This window comes from Gymnoscopelus braueri (genome assembly GCF_963280865.1).
Source record: "Gymnoscopelus braueri genome assembly, chromosome: 20".
In the NCBI taxonomy this organism is placed as follows: Eukaryota; Metazoa; Chordata; class Actinopteri; order Myctophiformes; family Myctophidae; genus Gymnoscopelus; species Gymnoscopelus braueri.
The window spans coordinates 11,871,456-11,891,692 of record NC_137622.1 but is presented as its reverse complement, the minus strand read 5'-3'; the positions used below and the strand labels follow the sequence as shown (position 1 = coordinate 11,891,692).

Sequence of the window (20,237 nt, the reverse complement as noted above, 5' to 3'; positions counted from 1 at the left end):
GAGAGACAGACAGTATGAAAGCTAAGACGGAAAGAGGGTATGGGAATTGGGGATACTGTACACAGGGGATACTGTACACAGGGGAGAAGGATCTGGTGGGATCTGATCCCAAACCAGCAGAGGTAAGACCACTGACTCCCTCTGTATTGTTGTGTTTCAGATGTGGACGAGTGTGTGTTTGGCCTGTCTCTGTGCAGCACTCAGGGATCAGAGTGCATCAATACAGAAGGAGGATATCGCTGCCAGTGTCAGCCTGGCTTCACTGGAGAAGGACACCACTGTGCTGGTGAGACACCTTACTGCTACCTTTCTCAACCAGTGGTTTGGGACCCAAGCAGCCTGACAAACAAACAACTTTGAAGAGAAATATTCCATTGTTGCATTTGTTCGACATTATCTTGTATATGTATATATAAGTATATTTTCATTCAAGTCTATGATCATCCTGATCATCTTGCCCTGCTCTCCATTCCTCTTGCAGATATTGATGAGTGTAAACTAGGAACACATCAATGTGACCAAAACGCAGCGTGTCAAAACACACCGGGGACTTACCTCTGTACCTGTCACCCTGGTTACCACGGCAATGGACACGTCTGTCAAGGTGTGTCAGATTTACTACTACTAACAATGTACAGTAGCACAACTCTTCCACTGAGGCTGTAAGAGCCGTCCTTGAGGGGCTTCCAGGAGGTCCCCAGCTAAATGTGTTAATATAGCATTAAAAACAGTTCAACCCCTTTAAACCTATATACCTAGGCTATATGAAAATAGCTGATCTACAAGTTGACAACTCATCACGGTGCGATGTGTTGTGAGCTTATAGTTCTGCTATTTTCAAAAAATGAAACACTAACAACACAAGTCTTGTATGGAGTCCCCGGCACAATTGAATAGAATGAAAAACACATGTGGAAGCAGATGTCTTAGGGTACAGCGTTCACTACATTAATTATGGATATCAGAATCTTTGAGAGAGAGAACAACAAATCGAATTGGCCTTGAAAAATCCCTATCGAACAACCTATAGCCGAGAGGAACTGTAATATTACTGGAATACTGTATGACATGTAAACACAACAATGACATGATGTAGCTCATTGGGTAAAGCAAGGCATTAACACTTCTGGGGTTGCAAGAGCAATTCCCTCTGCAACCACCAAAACAAAAATAAACACACCGGCACACTGCAAGTAAAACATGCATACACAGCAAACTACTCAATACTTTTTTTGAAGTTTAGAGTGTATGAACTAAAGGGAGCCAAATGAACCCGTACTGTGTATGAGACGTGCAACCCTCCTGTCCTGTCCGTCTACAGAGGCAGAGAGCAGGGCTCCAGAGACGACCAGACGTCCCGCCCATGTCACCACAGAGAACAGCAACGCACCACAAAGCTGTCCCTCCACCCATGACTCCTACTGTCTCTACCAGGGGGTCTGCTTCTACTTCCCTGAAATGGAGTCCTACGCCTGCAAGTAAACCTCCCCAAACACAAACACACACACACACACACACACCCTGAGCTCACATGAGTGTTACATCACGACGTGTTGTGAGCTTGTTGTTAGTCTATTTTTGCCGTGGTTGACACTGCCATACAACGAAGTATAAATCAGGTTTACGTTTTTTTTTTAACACTTTTGGGTTGTTGTTACAAAAATCAATGAAGTGAAGTTAATCAGAATTGAGCATTTGACAAAGCCGTGTAATAAGTATTAAAGCCTAGGTTAACATTTCTTTGAAAAGACAAAAAAAGATTAGAATTTCTTATGACCTTTACTATTATCTACAGCTCATAATTGTCTGTTATCAATGTTTTAACCAGTGACACTAGCAGTCCACTGTGCCGTAAACGGTCCCATAATTAGTTTTGTGCGTGTTTGTGTCCTTTAATATATTCAAAAGCAACAGACAGTACAGTACAGTATGTAGGAGGATGCTACAACCATTTTACACTTTGAACACCAGCATGTACAGTATCTGTTGCAGCTTATCACCACTAGATGTCACTATTGATCTATGTGTGTGTGTGTGTGTGTTTCCTCCTAGCTGTATGTCAGGCTACATGGGTGAGAGGTGTCAGTTCAGCGACCTAGAGTGGTGGGACCTCCAACAGGCCCAGGAGGAGAAGAGGAGGAATGTGGCCATCGCAGCCTCCATGCTGGTCATTGCCCTGCTCTCCATCGCTGGCATTGCCGCCTACTGTTACGGGTGAGAGGAGAGGATAGTGAAACTAAAAAGGGATGATGGCGAAAGGGACAACACAGAAAAGTGAGGAGGAAAGAAAGAAAATGAGAGAAAGAGAGAAAGAAAGGCTTTTTCTGCCTTTATTTATATATCCTGTGAGTCTATACAGTAGACTGACAGGAAATACGGAGAGAGAGAGATGGGGAGTGACACGCATTAAAGGTCGTCGGGAACGGGAGGCATTAGCAGCCTAGGTGCCCGGACCGCTACGCCAGCCGTTCCGGGCCAAAAGAAAGAATGTTTAATGTATTTTATTCATGTTGTGGACGCTGGAATCATAAGACCGTGACAGATTAACCTCTCTGACAGCCAATAAGCTGACAGTGTTGAGGGGTGTCTATCAAACCCACAGGGATGTGATCCATGTAATGCGGGTGTCTGCGGCACGGCAGAGGGTCTGAGAACTGCTCACATGTGGAACGAATGGCGACATGCGACCCTGGTTCTCCACGGAGCGAGAGAGCATAGGGAAACTAACCCCCTACCCACCCTTCTCCTCGCCTCCATTTCCACCTGATCTGAGTCTAAGTGGGTTGATTTGTTTTACGATTGTTTTGGAGGCTTAGGGACAAGGCTGTCGCTATTCTACACTACTTTGACTCACAAAGCAACCTCCCACACTCCTCCTCCCCTCTCCACTCCTCTCCTGTTCCCTCTCTCTCTCCTGGGTTGTGCTCTCAGCTTCCCTCTGTGGAAGTGGCACGCTTTCAATTACATGCTTGGTTTACCTTGTTCTACAGCAATTACACATAAAAATAGGTCATTTCTCGGCCACAAAATGGAGCCGGTGAGGTATGACCCCTGTGGAAACGCAACATGGCCTCTGCCAATACCGCCGCATTAAATTGCCTTTCGCACTCCACTGCTGGCGGGGCGTTCGCACTGCACGGTATGGGTTTCGTTCAGAAGACAGAAAAAAAACGCACTCTTATGTTCATCTGTCCCTCCCCACAAATACAAACATATGCCATGCATGCACATACACCAGAACACACACAGACGCGAGGCTTTGCACTAAATCACATCTATCTCCTCAGGTCCAGTAGAAGATTAAAGAGATCAGATATATACATGACTATAAGCCACTTAACAAATACAACTCATACTGTGAATGGGTCAGATTGATACAACTCCACACGTTGCCCAGTATAATCACAGTCCTCTGGTGGCCACCAGGAGATGCCCAGTACAGCCACAGTCCTCTGTAGGCCACTTGGGGAGCATGTCCATGTTCCCTCAACCTTATGCTCCCTCAACCTTATGTTACCTCAACCTTATGTTCGCTCAGTTCTATGTTAACTCGAACCACAAACCTAACACCAACCCAGCCAACCCTGATGTAACACAGGGCTGAGGGAACATAAGGCTGACCCCACTGGGAGCTGCCCAGTATAATCACAGTCTTTTGTTGGGCACTGGGCCTCTGCGACCCAGTTCAACCAAAGTGAATGTGATTCTGAGGATGACGACGACTTTGGAGATGGGATGTGATTCAGAGGTTGATGAAGGAAGAAGAAATTAGTTTTTTCAGTTATGACCGTATTTGGGAAGGCAATTCCAATACAAAATGACAAAAGTTGAAATAATTATTTTTATCTATGTATCTATATATCTATCCATTCATCTATCCAGATCTAGACGCTGTTTCCAGAAGAAGCATCCATCAGTAGACAACATTAGTGAGTTAAGTACGACAGATGACAGCGTGACAGAGACACCCAGGGTAAGCTCATGTCAATTCATTTGGATAATAATATTCTCCATTTTACATAATGATTTAACCACTTTAACCCAGGCATTCCTATTTTGGACAGTCATTATAGGCGAAGATGAAAAATGTATAAAAAGCGTCATTTACAATTTTACACAGAATTTAGAAGAATTCAAAAATAAAAAATAAATTCAAAATCTACAAGATCACAGTGCATCGCATCACGACACATTGTGAGCTTGTAGATTTCGATTTTTCTTTTTAAATGTATAAAACATATTTTGGAATAGCCAGGGCTTAAGTGGTTAAAGGCTGAGACCTTTCGTCTTGTCTGTTGGTTTCCCTCCAGTTCTACGTGGTGTTGGAACACGGAGGGCAGGGGAAGGTTGTTCATGTCATGGGTTGTCCAAGGAGAGCAGTGTGTCCATCCTGTTCCTCAGAAACAGGTACATGACAGGCTGACACAGACACACACGTCCACCACCCCCACTAAACACTTTTATTTCAGGGGTGTCCAGGTGGTACAGAGGTAGAGCACCTACCACCACCGCCACTGATTGAGGTTATTCCTCCACGGTGCCTCCGACTTGGCTTGGGGTGCCTGTTCAGGAGAGAACTGGGAGGGATAGGGGGCAACTCCATGTGATTGGATCCATCGGATGAGACATGTCGTTGTCTACATCCGCCCCAGACCAACATTAGGGATTGACGGTGACAAGGACAGTAAAACATGGGACATAACTATTACTTTTAAAAAGATTAAAAAAGGAGACTTTTATTTGCTTCTTCTCTCTGCCTGCGGTATCGTACCTGACCGAATCACAGTCATGCTGATAAACAGTTTAACAGCCGTCCCTCTTGTATGATATTACTTTTATACTACAGTTCTACTACAAACGATTTATCAAGTAATGGTGGGAAACAGTTTATGATTTTGACGATAATTTTTGTGAATGAATAAAAACTATTACGCTTTGGTCCAGAAAAAATAATAATCTATGTTTTTGTCAGGTGATGCTGTTGTGGCCGAGGAGGTGGGGTCCTTACCCAGACACAATCAGGCATACGAGTGTTCTATGGTACCTACTGCTGCCATGGAAACCACCAATGGCAGCATCCAGAAGCTAAAATCCATCGACAACCTCATCTTTCTAGATGATCCACAGCCAACCGACCCAGAAACCCCAAAACCTGGGCCACAAAGCCCAACAACCGGAGCCCCATGCTCGCCTGAGGCCTAGACCAGTGTTTCCCAAACAGTGGGTCGGGACCCAAGTTTGGGTTGCGGGTCCATTTTTATGGGTTGCGAGTAATTTTCATTTTCTATATTTCTTTTAATGATTATTATTATTTTTTTAAATCACAAATGTTCATGAATTAAAAACAAATTCAACATTTTTTCAAAATAATTTAGATAAATAATAATAATAATGAATAAAATAAAAATAATCAAAGAGATTCCCTAAATTAGAAAATACATGTTTAAGAAGTAGTGAAAATAGCCGATCTACAAGCTCACAACACGTTGCATCGCGACGTGTTGTCAGCTTGTAGATCAGGAAGACATTTAATTTCTCTTTTGGGTCTCAAGCTCAAAAGTTTGGGAACCACTGGCCTAGACCATTCTGGAACCATTATACATTCACCTCTTACAGTATTTGACCTACGTACAAACTTTAAAGAAAGAGCTTATTTCTCAAATCCCAGAACCCAGTACTCCAATTCACGTAAACAGGGGTGAAAGTGGATTTAAATTATTGCCGATACTACAACCCCTAACCTTCATCACTTAATATTGCTTTCCTCCCGCCTGCAGCTTCATGCATTATAATTATTATTTGTTGATACCTTTATGGTGTAGAAATTAGAAACAATTAACATCCTTTATGGCTAAGTTAGGGCTGTCCGTGGTTGAATTGGTTTCGGCAGACAATTTGACAATTTGTTTTATATGTGAAGTTCTATTGGACAAAACGGTAGCCTTACTAGGTGGACTTTAAAATAATACCTACTTAGATTAATACTATTTGATACTTGCAATATGATTAGTCAGCGCAGGTTTTATTTTGCAGTCCACCTGCTGGAAGTCGAGTTTGATTTAAACTAACTTGACGCTATTGGGAACTATATTGAAAAGGAAAGAAAAAGTCTTTATTTGCATTAGTTCTTGAAAATATGTTCGGTCACTGTTTTGGGACGGTGGTGAAAAAAGGTTATTTCTAGCCCTGATGGTCCACTTTGAAATAACTGGCAAAACAAATCTTTACCAGGAGAAAATACATTTGTGATGGGTTGTATGTAGGTTTTGACAGGTCTTCTACCCAGTACTGCATACCGGCCCACTTTCACCCCACGTCTGAAAATCCCTCAGCATGTCATTTTCTACAGAATTTTGGGAACCTCTGGATTATAAGTACAATAACAACTGGAAAATTAGATAAAACCAAGTCTGTACATTTACTTAACGGGACACTATCACGCATTTGAAGTGCATTTCAATTAGTTGTTGATAGTTATTCATAGTCTATGCAAACATCACACAACAACCTTTGTTTTTGGCATTAATCTCTCATGATGCATTTCTCAGGCAAGCATATAGAGTACAGAAGTCCTGACGTCACTCGTTCATCCCCTGGTTCGTAAAGTAATTTCTCTATGGAGAATAACATAGGGTCATCTTAGAATCGTCTCATATAATAATTGTGGTCCAAAAATAAAACAAACTGTCTTGGCGATATTGTCAGGGAGGTGGCTCTGTATAGTTTATGATAGGTCAGTCACTTATATTTGATAAAGTCTGTTTCTGGCAAAAATGTTACTAATTCGGCGGAAGTAACATTAGCGTTTCCTCACTGTCAGTTGATGCTTCATATCCATAAGAGTCAAACCGCCAGGATCATTTGTTTATTTTTGGAACACAGTTCTTATTTGACGCGATATCAAAGACGTCTATGGGAATTCAGAACGGGGGTGGAAAACCGCGAACCAGGTAGGATGCGTAAATTACGTCAGACTTCGGTGCTCTATAGAGTCCAATATTGGCATGGCACTGACCCCCTTCTCCGATTATGGGCATGTGGACTAGTGTGATGAAGTCTATGTCGCCTTTGGCCATAATGACAAATGGCAATGATGAACTGAAAGCACTTCATCTGACTAAGTACAAAAGTCGACTTCACATGAACAATGTTGATGTAACTACAGTAAGAGATTCACAACTTAAAGGGCATGCATGACATGCATACTGTAGATTATCAACTACGATTAAACTTTCTCTCTTCATGAATTATACATTCAGTTCACTAGGCATTTCCTGGTTGTGAAGACAACCAGGAAGACATGAGCAGTGATTGGTCTACTTTTGAGGGGACAGACAGACATACAGGCCCTATCTAGGACCATGTCCTAGATAACTTGTAGAAAAGGTTAAGGTTTTTACATTCACAATTTTTACTCCAGTAACATCACTGGCGTAAACGTACAAATTAAGTGGCTTTTCAGAGACACACATAAGACGGCTCAGTTTTCATTGTCGGCTCTCCAAAAAATGTATTGATAGTGTCCCTTTAATGTTAGACTCTACTCCAGTGGGGTCTTTTGTAATAATGTGTTTGTTTACCTGCTGTACAATAACCTATGTGGGTCACAATGCCTAAATTATGTAAAAATAACATTCTAGTCATTTCAAATGGACATCTGTAGTTTCACATGGTCTGTAACATTATAACATTTAATGGTGAAAACGTCATATGCTTGTATAGTATGTTTTATTTTCTGAATAAGCTTTGGTCGGCTATTTAAATTGTTTGTTCAGTTACACAAAACTCGACAATCCTCCTTCTCAAATATTTTCTGTTCAGGTGATTTAACATTATGTTACGTCTTTGTAGTTTAAATGTAATGCTTAATTCAGCTAGAAAGGGATGCATTTTTGTTTGTGAAATCACTGTCTTCAATGCGTGTTTCAGAGGTTTCAGTGTATTAATGTGTTTAAGCATTAAGACAGGTTAGCTGATGCCGGTTTTGGCTTCGGTGAGAACATTAGAATTATTTACGTTTTACCAAGCTCAGAGGTCGAGTCCACTGCAGTCAGCTAGATATTTAAATACGTTAAATGATGTCTTTAAAGTGAGGGAGAAGATGATTTCTTTTTAATGTATCCGTAGATTTTTTTGATATTATGGCATTGTGTATTATAATACTTGGTCCAGAATTACACTTACTGAAGTTCATTGTCAAGCTAATATGACAACTGTGAGAATGTAGATTGTCGACGTTGATGCTATATTTATTTTTATACAAAGATGCTATCTAGAGCTGTGTTTGGTTCTTACTTTATGCTAAACAGAACCAGTCAAATGGGAGGTTGGTTGGATGGAGTTTATAGTTTGGTTTGGCAAAGGGAAGGTTCAATTTATAATGTGATGCTACCGATTTCTGTTCTCTCATTTCTTTGCTGTATGTGCTCTTATATTTGGACTAGTGATAATGCAGCAACTTTTAAACCAATTCTATTCAACTGTGATTATGTCGAATTTTCAGCAACCACAGAACTGGAACGGTAAAGTTGTATGTTGATGCTTGTATATTTTTGCTGATAATAAAATCACTTCTGTTATCTACAACAACAAAAAAACACTGAATAACGTTTATCACCAGCTCCTGCTGCTCATTCTCACTACATGCCCCAGTCCATGACAAGTAACCAACAGTAAAGGCAACAAGCTTCAACAAGCTTTCTATTCCTATGATAGTCCAGTGATCATCAATGACAGAGGATGACTGCAGTAGAGTATAGCCTGTATATATTGCATCTACACTATCCTCATAAGTTATAACAGTGTTGTTTTACTTTTAAAACAGATGTCTTTACCATCCTTACTTCCTCAAATATGAAACAATGTATTCTGATTCAGTCGATTAACACATTGACTGCCAGAATTATTTCATAATTTTTTAGCCAGTGCCAGAGTTTTTCATTGGAAAAAAAAAGGTACCGTACTCAGGAGCCGAAATACAGCATTTTTAAGTTTTAAGTTAACAAGGAAGTGGATAGGAGTCTAGATCTTCAACTAATCATATCTCCTTGGTCTTTGGGTGAAATTGGAAAAAAAAAACATTATTTTTTTTTAAAAACATTTTTCACTTCACGTAGATCTACGCGATTGGCACGTGGCGGCTTTAAAGCGGTTCGCGTAGATCTACGTGATTGGCAGTCAATGAGATGAACCCCTACCCCCGTGTCATTCCAGACATAATAGTACACTCTCTCTCTCTCTCGCCCTCCCTCCCTCCTCCAGTGATGAGAGAGGACAAAGATGGAGGAGTTTCTACTCCTCCATAAAACTTAACGCTCTGGTGACATCTGTCTCAAAATATGAGACCCCCCCCCCACACACACACACACACACACACACACACACACCACCTATCTATCAGTCCATCTCTATCTCCTCTCTCCCTGTCTGTGCCCCTCTCAAGGTTGACTGGGGATCTTTAATGGAGAGGCACCCACAACCTCCTCTCTGTTTCAAAAACCACTTTCACTCAGAGACCATCAGGGGCCACATCGATATTGATTTGTCCTGCCGAGCCACACTTAGCTACACATTGGCCCCCATTAGGAGCTAACAGAGAGGTTAGGGCTCCACTCTAAACAGCAGCAGATCGACTCTCAAACAAAAGATGAAATTGGGGCCCAGCGTCAATTTATTTTATATTACTCCTCTCAATGGGGGCAATAGGGGCCAGACTCACTGGTAACAAATAGGAACACTTGAACTTTTACATGGAAGATTTTGGTGTTGCCTTAAACAATATTATAACTGATAATTAGCATTAAGCTTTGAGTGTTTAAGCACAATCAATGTAGAATTTAATTCAGTTATTTTTTTGTTTTCCTTCCACGAAGCTTTGTTCTTCATAATGGTAACATAAGTGGAATCAGTTTTAATCAGCTTTAGTTTATTGGTGTGTAGAGTACTTAATACAGATCATTTGTAAGTGATTTATTTGTTATATTTTTCATGAATTGTCTGCCTTCTCCACTTACCTGAATAATTGAGTCAATGTCAAACATCATTGCAGGGGTAAATAAAAGTAAGCCATGGACGTTTGAATTGAATTTGATCTCTTCCAGGACTATTTTCAGCTACACTTTTCAAATCAGTCTGCAATTTAAACTGCATTAAAACACAAGAAAATGTAAACAACATACATTTGACCCCCAAAATAAGGCACCATGAAGTTCACAGTTGTATACTGTCTAAGTCATAGTAGTTGGGCTGGTATGGCTGTCAGTGCTCAGGCAGAGAGGGAGAGAAAGAATGAAAGAGATTGGAAGTCTATTCATCATTGTGGGTACCTCCAGCTGAAGTCATCTTCTCCTCTGTTCTCTCTGGTGGATGGTTTGGAGTTGAGAGCTGCCTCCCATTTTGGCTTCAGCAGGTAGGAATTAAATACAGAGGATCATAAGAGCTGTGTGAGAGAGAGAGAGAGAGAGAGAAAGAGAGAGAGAGAGAGAGAGGGTGAGACAAGCATCTACAGACAGAGAGCACACAACGCAGCATTATCAGAACAACAGCTTTAGAAGGAAGCCACACACATCATGTCATGTGCTGTCATACAGCCTTGTAAACCATTGGCAGTCCAAGGAGAATTGTGATCATATTATTATATATATATATTATTGTTCTTTTTGTTTCGGGGTTATGTGTCGAGGTGTCCGTGAGCAAGACACTTTACCCCTTACAGCGCCCCCTGAGGGTTCATCAGGACCATCCGAGTAGCCATCAGAAGGGTGAAGCTGAAAACTGCAAGAACCTCATACCTAGTAATGAACTGTAATGAACTCTCCACACGTCTGCTCTGTTTTCTTAGATATTTCATTCAGTCTGATATCTTTCTCTGATATATCATTCAGCCTTTGTCTGATATCTCATTCAGTCCAATATCTTATTCAGTGTGGTATCTTTGTATATCTCATTCAGTCTGATATCTTTGTCTGATATGTTATCTTGTCTTTGTATATCTGATTCTGTCCAATATTTTGCACATCTCACTCAATCTGATATCTTTGTCTGATATCGTCGTTGATATCTCATTAAACATCATATATCCAATATCTCACTCAGCATTGATTTGTGCGCTATTCAGTCATAACATATTTATGTGATATGTCATTCAATCTGATATATTTATGTGATGTGTCAATCAGTGTGATGCGTCAGTCAGAGGGATGTGTACATGCGTGGCGTGTCCTGGGGGCTGCAGGGGGGCTGGATCCCAGCTGAAGGGGGTTAAATGAGGCATTAGTCAGCCACTCAAAGGCTTTGTGTTGATCCTGCAGGTCACAGGTTGGTCCCTCTAGCTCTACACAACCACCCAGTACAACTAGTTTGTGGGATTTAGGTAGATTTAGAATATGTGTATGCAACTAGGGGTGTGTGTGTGTGTGTGTGTGTGTGTGTGTGTGTGTGTGTGTGTGTGTGTGTGTGTGTGTGTGTGTGCGCGTGGGGGGCTAATGTGCATATCGGACATAGACGTGATCCTGAAGCTCAAGAATACAGAGTGAGTAAGTAGTTATGTCCCCTGTGAACAGAGACAACTGTGTGTGTGCATGTGTTTCTTTTCTCTCCTGCTCTTACACTCCTACTCTATCCTCTTTCTTCTCACCAAAAACTACAAAATGGAGCACGCAAAAACAAAAAACAAAAACTCACCCACCTCTTCACATCTTGTAAACCTGTGACGTGACAATAAAATCGATTCAGATTCTGTAATTCAAGTTCGTATTAACCAGGAATGTTTCATGGAAACTGCTCAAATTATTCTCCATTGTGCTGTACTACTATACCTCCAGTCATTTTATCCAATGAGTTAGTTAACTCTTTTGTCCAGTAGATGGCAGTGGTAGATAGCAAAAAGTATAAGGTCATATTTTTAACAGTTATTTATGCTGCCACCAATCACTTTATTTGAAGCTCGGTACAAATAAGTGATCTATGTGGGGGTTGTGCTGTGTATTTTAAGTCTACCACAGTAACTAGACATTGTAAGCAATATTTGTTGATTTGCAGGAAATGTTTGAGAGAGAACAGAGAACTGCTAATTTATGTGCACAAACGTGCACATAAACACCTCTGTGTCAGAGAATTTCTCCTGAAATCAACACAGACGATAACGATAAAGTTGTTTCTAGTAAATACATACATTATACATATAAAGTATATATAAAAATTCAGTGTTTCATAGCTGTGAAATAGATTTGACTTCAATTCAGGGCCAAAATGCAGCCACGATGCATAGAACAGTCTATAGTGCTTGCCAACGTGTCGTCACCACGGGGGGCGTGGAATAGTAGCTGCAGACACACTGGTGGGGGGCAATGTTAAGTCAACCTGTTTATACCCCATAAAGATGTCCGCCGCTACCAAATGACACTTGTTGACGCCCCCTTCAGGATTTTTGGCACGCACTATACACACGTGTCTGTGTGTGTGTGTGTGTGTGAGAGTGTGTATTGGATACTAGGAGGACCGGCTGGCCGGCGGGACCACGGCCACGTCACTCTGATTCAGACATAACCATAAACAAACCCAACACGCCCATATATAGAGGCAGGACCACGGCCACGTCAGACTGACTCAGACATAACCATAAACCCAATACGCCCATATATAGGCATGCCACTATGACTCAGACATATCCATAAACAAACCCGATATGCACATATATATGCATAAATGAAGATCCGGTTATCCAGAGCCACAGATCCAACCGCTAGTATGCCCATATATGGTCATGTGCATATATGGGACCGACCGACTTCAAACTCGGCGCGTGCATCAGCAAGGACTCGAGGGAGTGCGGTTCGCGCCGCTGAGCCGTTCGGATATGCGCTTGTCCAGAACCACAGATCCAACTGATATGTCCATATATGGGCACATATGGATATCCAGTTGTCCAGAACTGCTGATGCAACCAATATGCCCATATATGGGCACACCAATATACAGGGTATGGGCATAATATGCCCATGTGCCCATTTTTGGAGATACCTGATGTCATTAGTATATTCTACTAATGACATCAGTATCTCCAAAAATGGGCACAAAAGAGACACTTACGAACAGGCATAGCGGTACTCTGACCAGGCCCTTGACACTATATGACTCAGACATATTGGTCAGATCGACAGTGCAACGTAGGTGGGCCCGAACCTCTATATATTTTGGCACTAGTTATATTGTATTAACAAACTCTACCATACAGATTGGTTAAAATGCCATTTTATTCATTTAAAAAGTCCCAGATTGTAGCTTTAACCAACTCGTCAGAGCTATCAGTGTTGATAGTCTGCAGATGTGACAGGAGAGGCAGGTGAACCGGTAGTGTGTTTATCTCCAGACAGAGAACTTATCAGTTCATGGTTCCAGGTCAAATGTACTGTGACTGATAACTTATCACCAGTCCTCCGTTACCAACCAGAACGGCCACTAGAAACGTTTTGAAGAGACTGGTGACATCCACTAATATCGCTGCCTGGTTGCTTATTATTAGAGAGGCTTATTGTAATATTTGGTGACACTTGAAGTAAGGCATTTTTAAACTTGAGCTTTCGTGTGGACGCGAGTCCTTTTAGTTTGCGCATCATACATACAAGTCTCTCCCAGGCTTAGACTGCCGGCTGATCAACTTATTGGGGATTGCCATCAGCCGCAATAAAATTAATACAACACAAATAACGTTTTGATGGATACAAAATAAACACACTAACTGAACTTTATTTTATTTAACCACTTAAGCCCTACTCAAAATGTTCAAAAATAGTCGATCTACAAGCTCATGATTCGATTAGCTATTTTTTTACTTTTTTTTTTTACTTTTGAGAAAGACAATACTGATGTAGTCAAAAAGGTCAAATAATGGGGGTTATATTGGCCAGACCGATACCGGTCTAGCTTTAATCTGTATGGTAGAGTATGTTAATACAATATCACTAACTACACAGCTGCAGTGGTTGGAGATGGACTCCCTGCTTTACCATACATACATTTAGATCCGACCAGGCAACCACTACCGGATGACAGTAGTATTGCAAATACACTAAGTTCACAGTGTATCCAAACAGGCCTTCTGTCTTAGCTCAGCAGTAGACATTTTAGCGCGGGATACCCGGGTTTGGATCGCAGACAGTCAGTAAATGTTATGGATTGCAGTTCTAAACACGAAGCATCAATTATTTTGTCAACCATGGGCTACAGATACTTTACCAAATACCATCATTGATTTTTTTGTATTTGATAGTGGCTCCTGAACTGGCAGTATTATACCCATGAAGCACTGAGTGTGTGCAGTTGAGGACAGGTATAACTTTCAAATTATTATTATATGTTTTGGCAAGTTTAGGTATGGATTTAGGCCAGGTTAAGGACTTGGAACTTGGGAGGTTAGCCAGGCTCTAGAGGCAGACTGTTGGCTCAAACAATTTACAAATGATTCCACCATACAGTCTATGCAACAGAAGCACTGAAAAAGCCAGAGAAACTACAGCGGATGTCCGCCTCCCTCCCACTTCCCTTTTGTCTTTGTAGTCACGTAAATGTGTCTTACAGTAAAGCAAGTAAAGTCGAAACTGGCTTTCTGCCTAGAAGAAATGGAAATTATTTTATAAAATATCTTTGTGAATAGAAATGACGAAGGACGACAGCTTCCTGTGTGCTGCTTTCAGGGAGTGTAGTTACAGACTGTGTAGCATTCAAAGATTGTGGAATTTGTCTGGCTTGAGAGACTAGAGGTTAGCCAAATAAATCCTGGGACTTAGAAATCCAAGATTTAGAACTTGTAGAAATTGGGTACTGGTATCAGTATACTATAGGCACTGCCGGCCCGCCCTATACGTGAGCGCTTAGGGCCCCGGGAGATGCAAGGGGCAAACTTAACTAATACATGTGTTTGCTGTTTATTTCTGCTGAATTGAACCAATCGGGCGACAAGCGAGTGCCATAATCGTCATGTTTGTATTGGGAGCCAGGCAGGAATGTTGTCACTTGTTGTAGGTGTCGGGGAACATAATAAGCATCATAAAAGCAGCGATCACCATCTCACCAGTGACCAGTAAATGAAGGACTTGCATTCCCCCCCCCCCAAATTTACAACTACCAATATAGAAAAGGGATCAGTAGTGGGATCGATAAGGATATTAAAATTGATAAATATAGCTCCCCTTATCCACACAGTGATTGTTTTATTTTATTTTAATATTATTGTGTATTCTTGCATGCCATGCATTTAAAATGTATGGCATATTTGTTCAACCCTTATGGTGAACTCTATTACATATGTGGACAAAATTGACCCTAAATCTGAGTAATCGGTGTCGTTGGAGTAATTTTTTGTTTTTGATAAATTGGTCTTAAATTTCATTTAAAGGGGCATTAAAGAAAAGTCGTAAATCGGACTTGTCTAAACCGGCTTAGGGCACAGGGCCGACCCTGAGTTCAGGAGCCATGACTATCTCAGAGGATCAGTCAGCTAGCTCATGTACTGTATGGATTATGGACATGGGTGTAGAACTAGAACTAAGTCCAGGGTCCCCACACATTTTTAGCAATGAATTTCCAAAACTTTTCCAAAACTTTTCCAGAATATTTAGCCCAATTTCCAGGCCTATATAACAATCATTCAGCGCAATAATGTGTCTCTTACTCCTATGTAGAATGCCCAAAGATAGGCAGTGTAGCAAAAATAAAGCATAGAATATAGAATAGCACAATTTCATTCAAAATTTCGTGCAAAATCAGGGCATAGCTCACTGGAAGACTCATTATGGCATCCGTATGACTTATTTTATTTAAATAATATATGCCATCACACAGCCCGTTCGGCGAAAAACTACTTATGTTACATATTTCGTGTAATGTTATACATGTTTATGAAAATGTTTTGTATTAACAAAATCAATAGCCAAAAACAATGCATAGCCAAATATTTTTCCAGGACCCTTGATAAATTCCAGGACCTTTGATCAATTCCCAAACTTTTCCAGTACTGGATTTTTTTTTTTTCAATTTCAAAATATTTCCAGGAATTTCATGACCGTGGGGACCCTGAAGTCACCATCATGTGTTTAGCATCTTCTTGTGGCCTGGCCATATAGCATGTCATCTCTCTCCACCATACTGTGAAATCAAGAAAATTTAAATGTAATCAAAATGACATTAAAATAAAGCCCATTGTACCAGAACCTTAACCTGACTCTGCCAGATAGATGGAAGAAGCTTGCGTCACATTTGTTTCACAGGCTACTTCCATCTGGGACCTCGGTAGAAGAATCGATGAAGGGGCGGTCCCTTTTTTTTTCAAGCTACTTGGCAGGTGATTGGATGATCCCGCCCCTAGCAGCCGCTGATTGGTTGAACGCGCAGCAGTGTGGGCAGCTACAGTCTGAGCGAGTCCAGATGGAGGCTGTATTGTGAAGTCAATACCACCCCCATCTGGCGAAGTCAGGTTACCAGCAATCTGGGAACCCAGCCCCAAATGAAAAGGAAAAACAGCGCCCTCTGCTGTTTTTGACTATCTCAGTTGGCTCTGGGAGGAAGAAAACGTAGCACCTGTGCGCAAGGAAACCGGGGTTTTGGTCTGCCTTCAGCGCATCACTTCCGGTGGTGCGACTATGTTTTCATTCCCACTAACAATATTTCTACACGGAACACTAACACCACTTCTCCCAGAGAACATGGATGGTTTTGGTTATAAGCCCACTTGTTTCTAAGATGAAAGAGCAAGTTAAAATGTGAATATCTTTCCGTGGTTTTGTCTGCTCTGCGGACGCTATTGTTAAATTAGTTTCGCTTTGTTTCGAGTGGGGAAGGATAGACGGACATGTGAATCCCGCCCACTACTTTTGATTGGGTAAAGCGCGGCCTGCTTCCTGATCTGAAGGCACGCCCACTTGTAGGCTACTGCGTACATGTTATGACGAACCTCCCCGACAGATTCAAACGCAGAGCAGAATCTGTTCTTGAGAGATTAGGTTACCAGAACCTTGGAATTGAGATGAAAATATATTTATGTATTTAATATATTATATTAAATTACATCAGTACAATATCCTGCAAAGTGGATTCTTGTGTAATCAGACAGTCTCTTATCTCTACCTATTCTGAAATGTTTGTGGTAAAACGCCTTCTGCTGTTAACAGCATAAATTGCTATGCACGTCTGGCTGCATTTCCCCACAGGTGTCAATAAAGGTTTACTTATGATTATTTATCATTCCAAATAAGTCTAGTGAAAATAGCCTACATTTGCTTCACTGTAAAGAAGCAGTGGACATGATGTCCGCTCATCAACTCACCTGTGAACAGTGGTGGAAAAAGTACTCTCATTTTTTACTTCAGTAAAAGTATCAATACTGCAATGTAGAAACAAACACTCTGTTACAAGTAAAAGTCTGGTAATCAAAATTTGCTTGAGTAAAAGTACAAAAGTATTGGTATCAAAACGTACTTAAAGTACCAAAAGTAGAAAGCACTCATTATGTAGAATGTTCCATTTCACAAGTTTTAAAAATGTATGCAAATATTTTGAAAATAGCAGATCTACAGTACAAGCTCTTTTTTATTACATTTATTAAATATAGTATATCATACTTTTATTTTTATTTTTTTATATAATGTTTTATGGCCACGATTCACCAGGATCCTGGATGGCTTGATTCTAGGCTTAAATTAATTGATATAAATATTTTTGGAAATCTCTATGGGAAAAATGAATGTGGTCTGGAACAATGGAACCAGAAAATGGGCGCCACTGCTATGCCCTATAGGGCTGAAGTGGATAATATAATAATAGGGGTGGATAATGTAATAATAAGAGCTGAAGTGGATAATGTAATAATAATCTAAATCTACAAAGTAAATAACTAGTCATTTTTCAAATAATTGTAGTGGAGTAAAAGTAGGCTATAATATTTGCCTCTGAGATGTAGGCTAATGGAGTAGAAGTAAAAGTACTGAAAATTGGAAATACTCCAGTAAAATAAAAAATACCTCAAAATTGTACTCAAGTACAGTACTTGAGTAAATGCACTTAGTTACTTTACACCACTGCCATACACTACATGTAATAGGACCACAATGGAACTAATAAAGTATTCAATCAATCAATCAAGAGTCATAATGTTGTAGAACTGCGTCACTGCGTGTGTACTCTACTCACCCAATCATTTATGATATAAATGTTCTGAAGGAAAACGTGAGTTTAGTCAAATATCTCCACTTTTCCACGAGGTGCTTGCTTCTTTTCTCTCCACTTCCCAGTGAACACATCACCAACACATCACTAGGAAGTGGGGAGGAAGTTGTTGTCTGTGTGTGAATACGGTAGCCTAAGGGGCACAATACAATAACCGACAGGTGATATTAATTAACACCAGATTTTTTTTTACTTAAATAAAAGTATCAATACTGCGATGTAGAAATACTGTTTATAAAAGTCCGGAATTCAAAATGTACTTGAGTAAAAGTACAAAAGTGTACTTAAAGTACCAAAAGTAGAAATCATTATGCAGAATGTGAGCTTATAGATTGGCTATTTTCAAATGGCCTAAATGTATATAGGCTATAGGGCTGAAGAGGTTAATGTATGTTTTGTAATAATAATCAAACTCTACAAAGTAACAAGTAAACGTTACAAATACTTGTAGTGGAGTAAAAGTATAATATTTGCCTCTGCAATGTAGTGGAGTAGAAGTAAAAGTACTGAACGTTGGAAATACTCCAGTAAAGTAAAAATACCCCAAAAAATACTTAAGTAGGCTACAGTACTTGAGTAAATCTACTTTGTAACTTGAGTTTACACCACTGATTACCACGGATCAACAATGCACCTGTCCATTGTGTGCCCCATAGGCCTACATTTGGCTCACTGGAGGATTTTGCCAGATCATTACAATAATGTAAGATCAATACAATTATGTAATCCCCCTTGGTGATATATACAGGTTAAAAGTTAAAACAAGTGGGAGCTTAAAACCTGTATAGTCTTAATACTATGTTGCAGAGTTAATAATAATCCCTAATGCAGTTAGTTTTTTATTAAAACTGTGAAACCTGCTAGGCACCTCAATGACTTGATTTCTGCATGAAAATACAATACTCTAAAATTAGAAAGGTGCACATTTCAAATCCCCACCAGGAGGCATGCCCTATCTCCCTCCATCTGGATCTTGTGATGAAAGTGTTTGGCAGCATGCATGAAAAGGCACAAGGCATGGTGGGGAAAGGATATAATAAAGGACTGTCATGACATCATTAAGGTGTAACCAGAGTGACAGGCTTTATGGACACATTTTTGGACAGTGAACACATCGAAAAGAAATGGCATGTTGTTGACGTCGTCACCACTAGCCTCATAATGAAAATTACAGCAGCCCTCATTTGTTATTAATCTAAATATGACAATGCCAAAGCACGTCAACCAACTGATCAGTCAGTCTATCAAATAAAAGCAAATTACCACACCAACCCTAGCTAGCACAGCAACCCTTGACTATTTTCAAAGAAAAATATTTGGTGTAGAGGGAAAAAAAGGAGGGGGCCTAGTATAGACCCCTGGGGGATTCTGGCCAAAAGTATATAGGGTTTAAAGGCCCCAGAGAACTAGTACTGGCAGTAGAAATTGAGTGCTCAAGCTCTATGCCATGCAATTAAAAAAAAAAGAGTAGTCACTGCCAGCAAGACAGTGCACAAGGTAGTCGAGGACTGCTATCGTTGGCCGGGAGATGTGTCCTGTGATCATGTTCTTACTTATCCTTTTATTTTCACACACTTTTCAATTTACTTTATGAATGTTGCGTCTGAGCTGTATTTTTGTTTTATTATTTCTTGTTTGTTTAAGTGTTTGTATTTTGTCTGTCTGAAAAAGCCATAAACATATTTTGCAAAAAAAAAAAAAAATCTCAGTGCCTATCCACAAGTTTCCTAGGGCATGGTGGGCATCACTTCCTGTCGATTTGATCCCTGACCATATCAACAGGAAGTGATGCCCGCCATGCCCTTGGAAACTTGTGGATAGACTGCTTCGACAGAACAGGATCTGAATGTTTGGAGGGCAGTCAGGGCACTAGCCTGGAATACCTTTCATGGGATGAGTGTGTGGGACATGGGAGATGACCTCAGGAAAACCCTACTGTATACTTTGTTGACCAGGGTCCCGGTACTGGCGGAAATAGCCAAACTACAATCAATTTCACAGAGCTTGTAAATGTGTTA

At 40.5% G+C, this 20,237-nt stretch overlaps 1 protein-coding gene across 1 annotated transcript in view; it reads left to right on the top strand.

Annotated features, from left to right (window-relative positions):
* The window catches only part of egf (epidermal growth factor), a gene marked incomplete at both ends in the record, with an annotated part of 28,396 nt that extends 23,194 nt beyond the window's left edge, over positions 1-5,202 (top strand). Inside the window, 7 exons of the mRNA XM_080415494.1 lie at positions 161-286; positions 482-604; positions 1,322-1,478; positions 2,053-2,214; positions 3,883-3,973; positions 4,311-4,407; positions 4,973-5,202. Coding sequence (XP_080271620.1) covers positions 161-286; positions 482-604; positions 1,322-1,478; positions 2,053-2,214; positions 3,883-3,973; positions 4,311-4,407; positions 4,973-5,202 — 986 coding nt within the window. The remainder of the gene's footprint in view (positions 1-160; positions 287-481; positions 605-1,321; positions 1,479-2,052; positions 2,215-3,882; positions 3,974-4,310; positions 4,408-4,972) is intronic.
* Between the last annotated feature and the right edge of the window lie 15,035 nt (positions 5,203-20,237).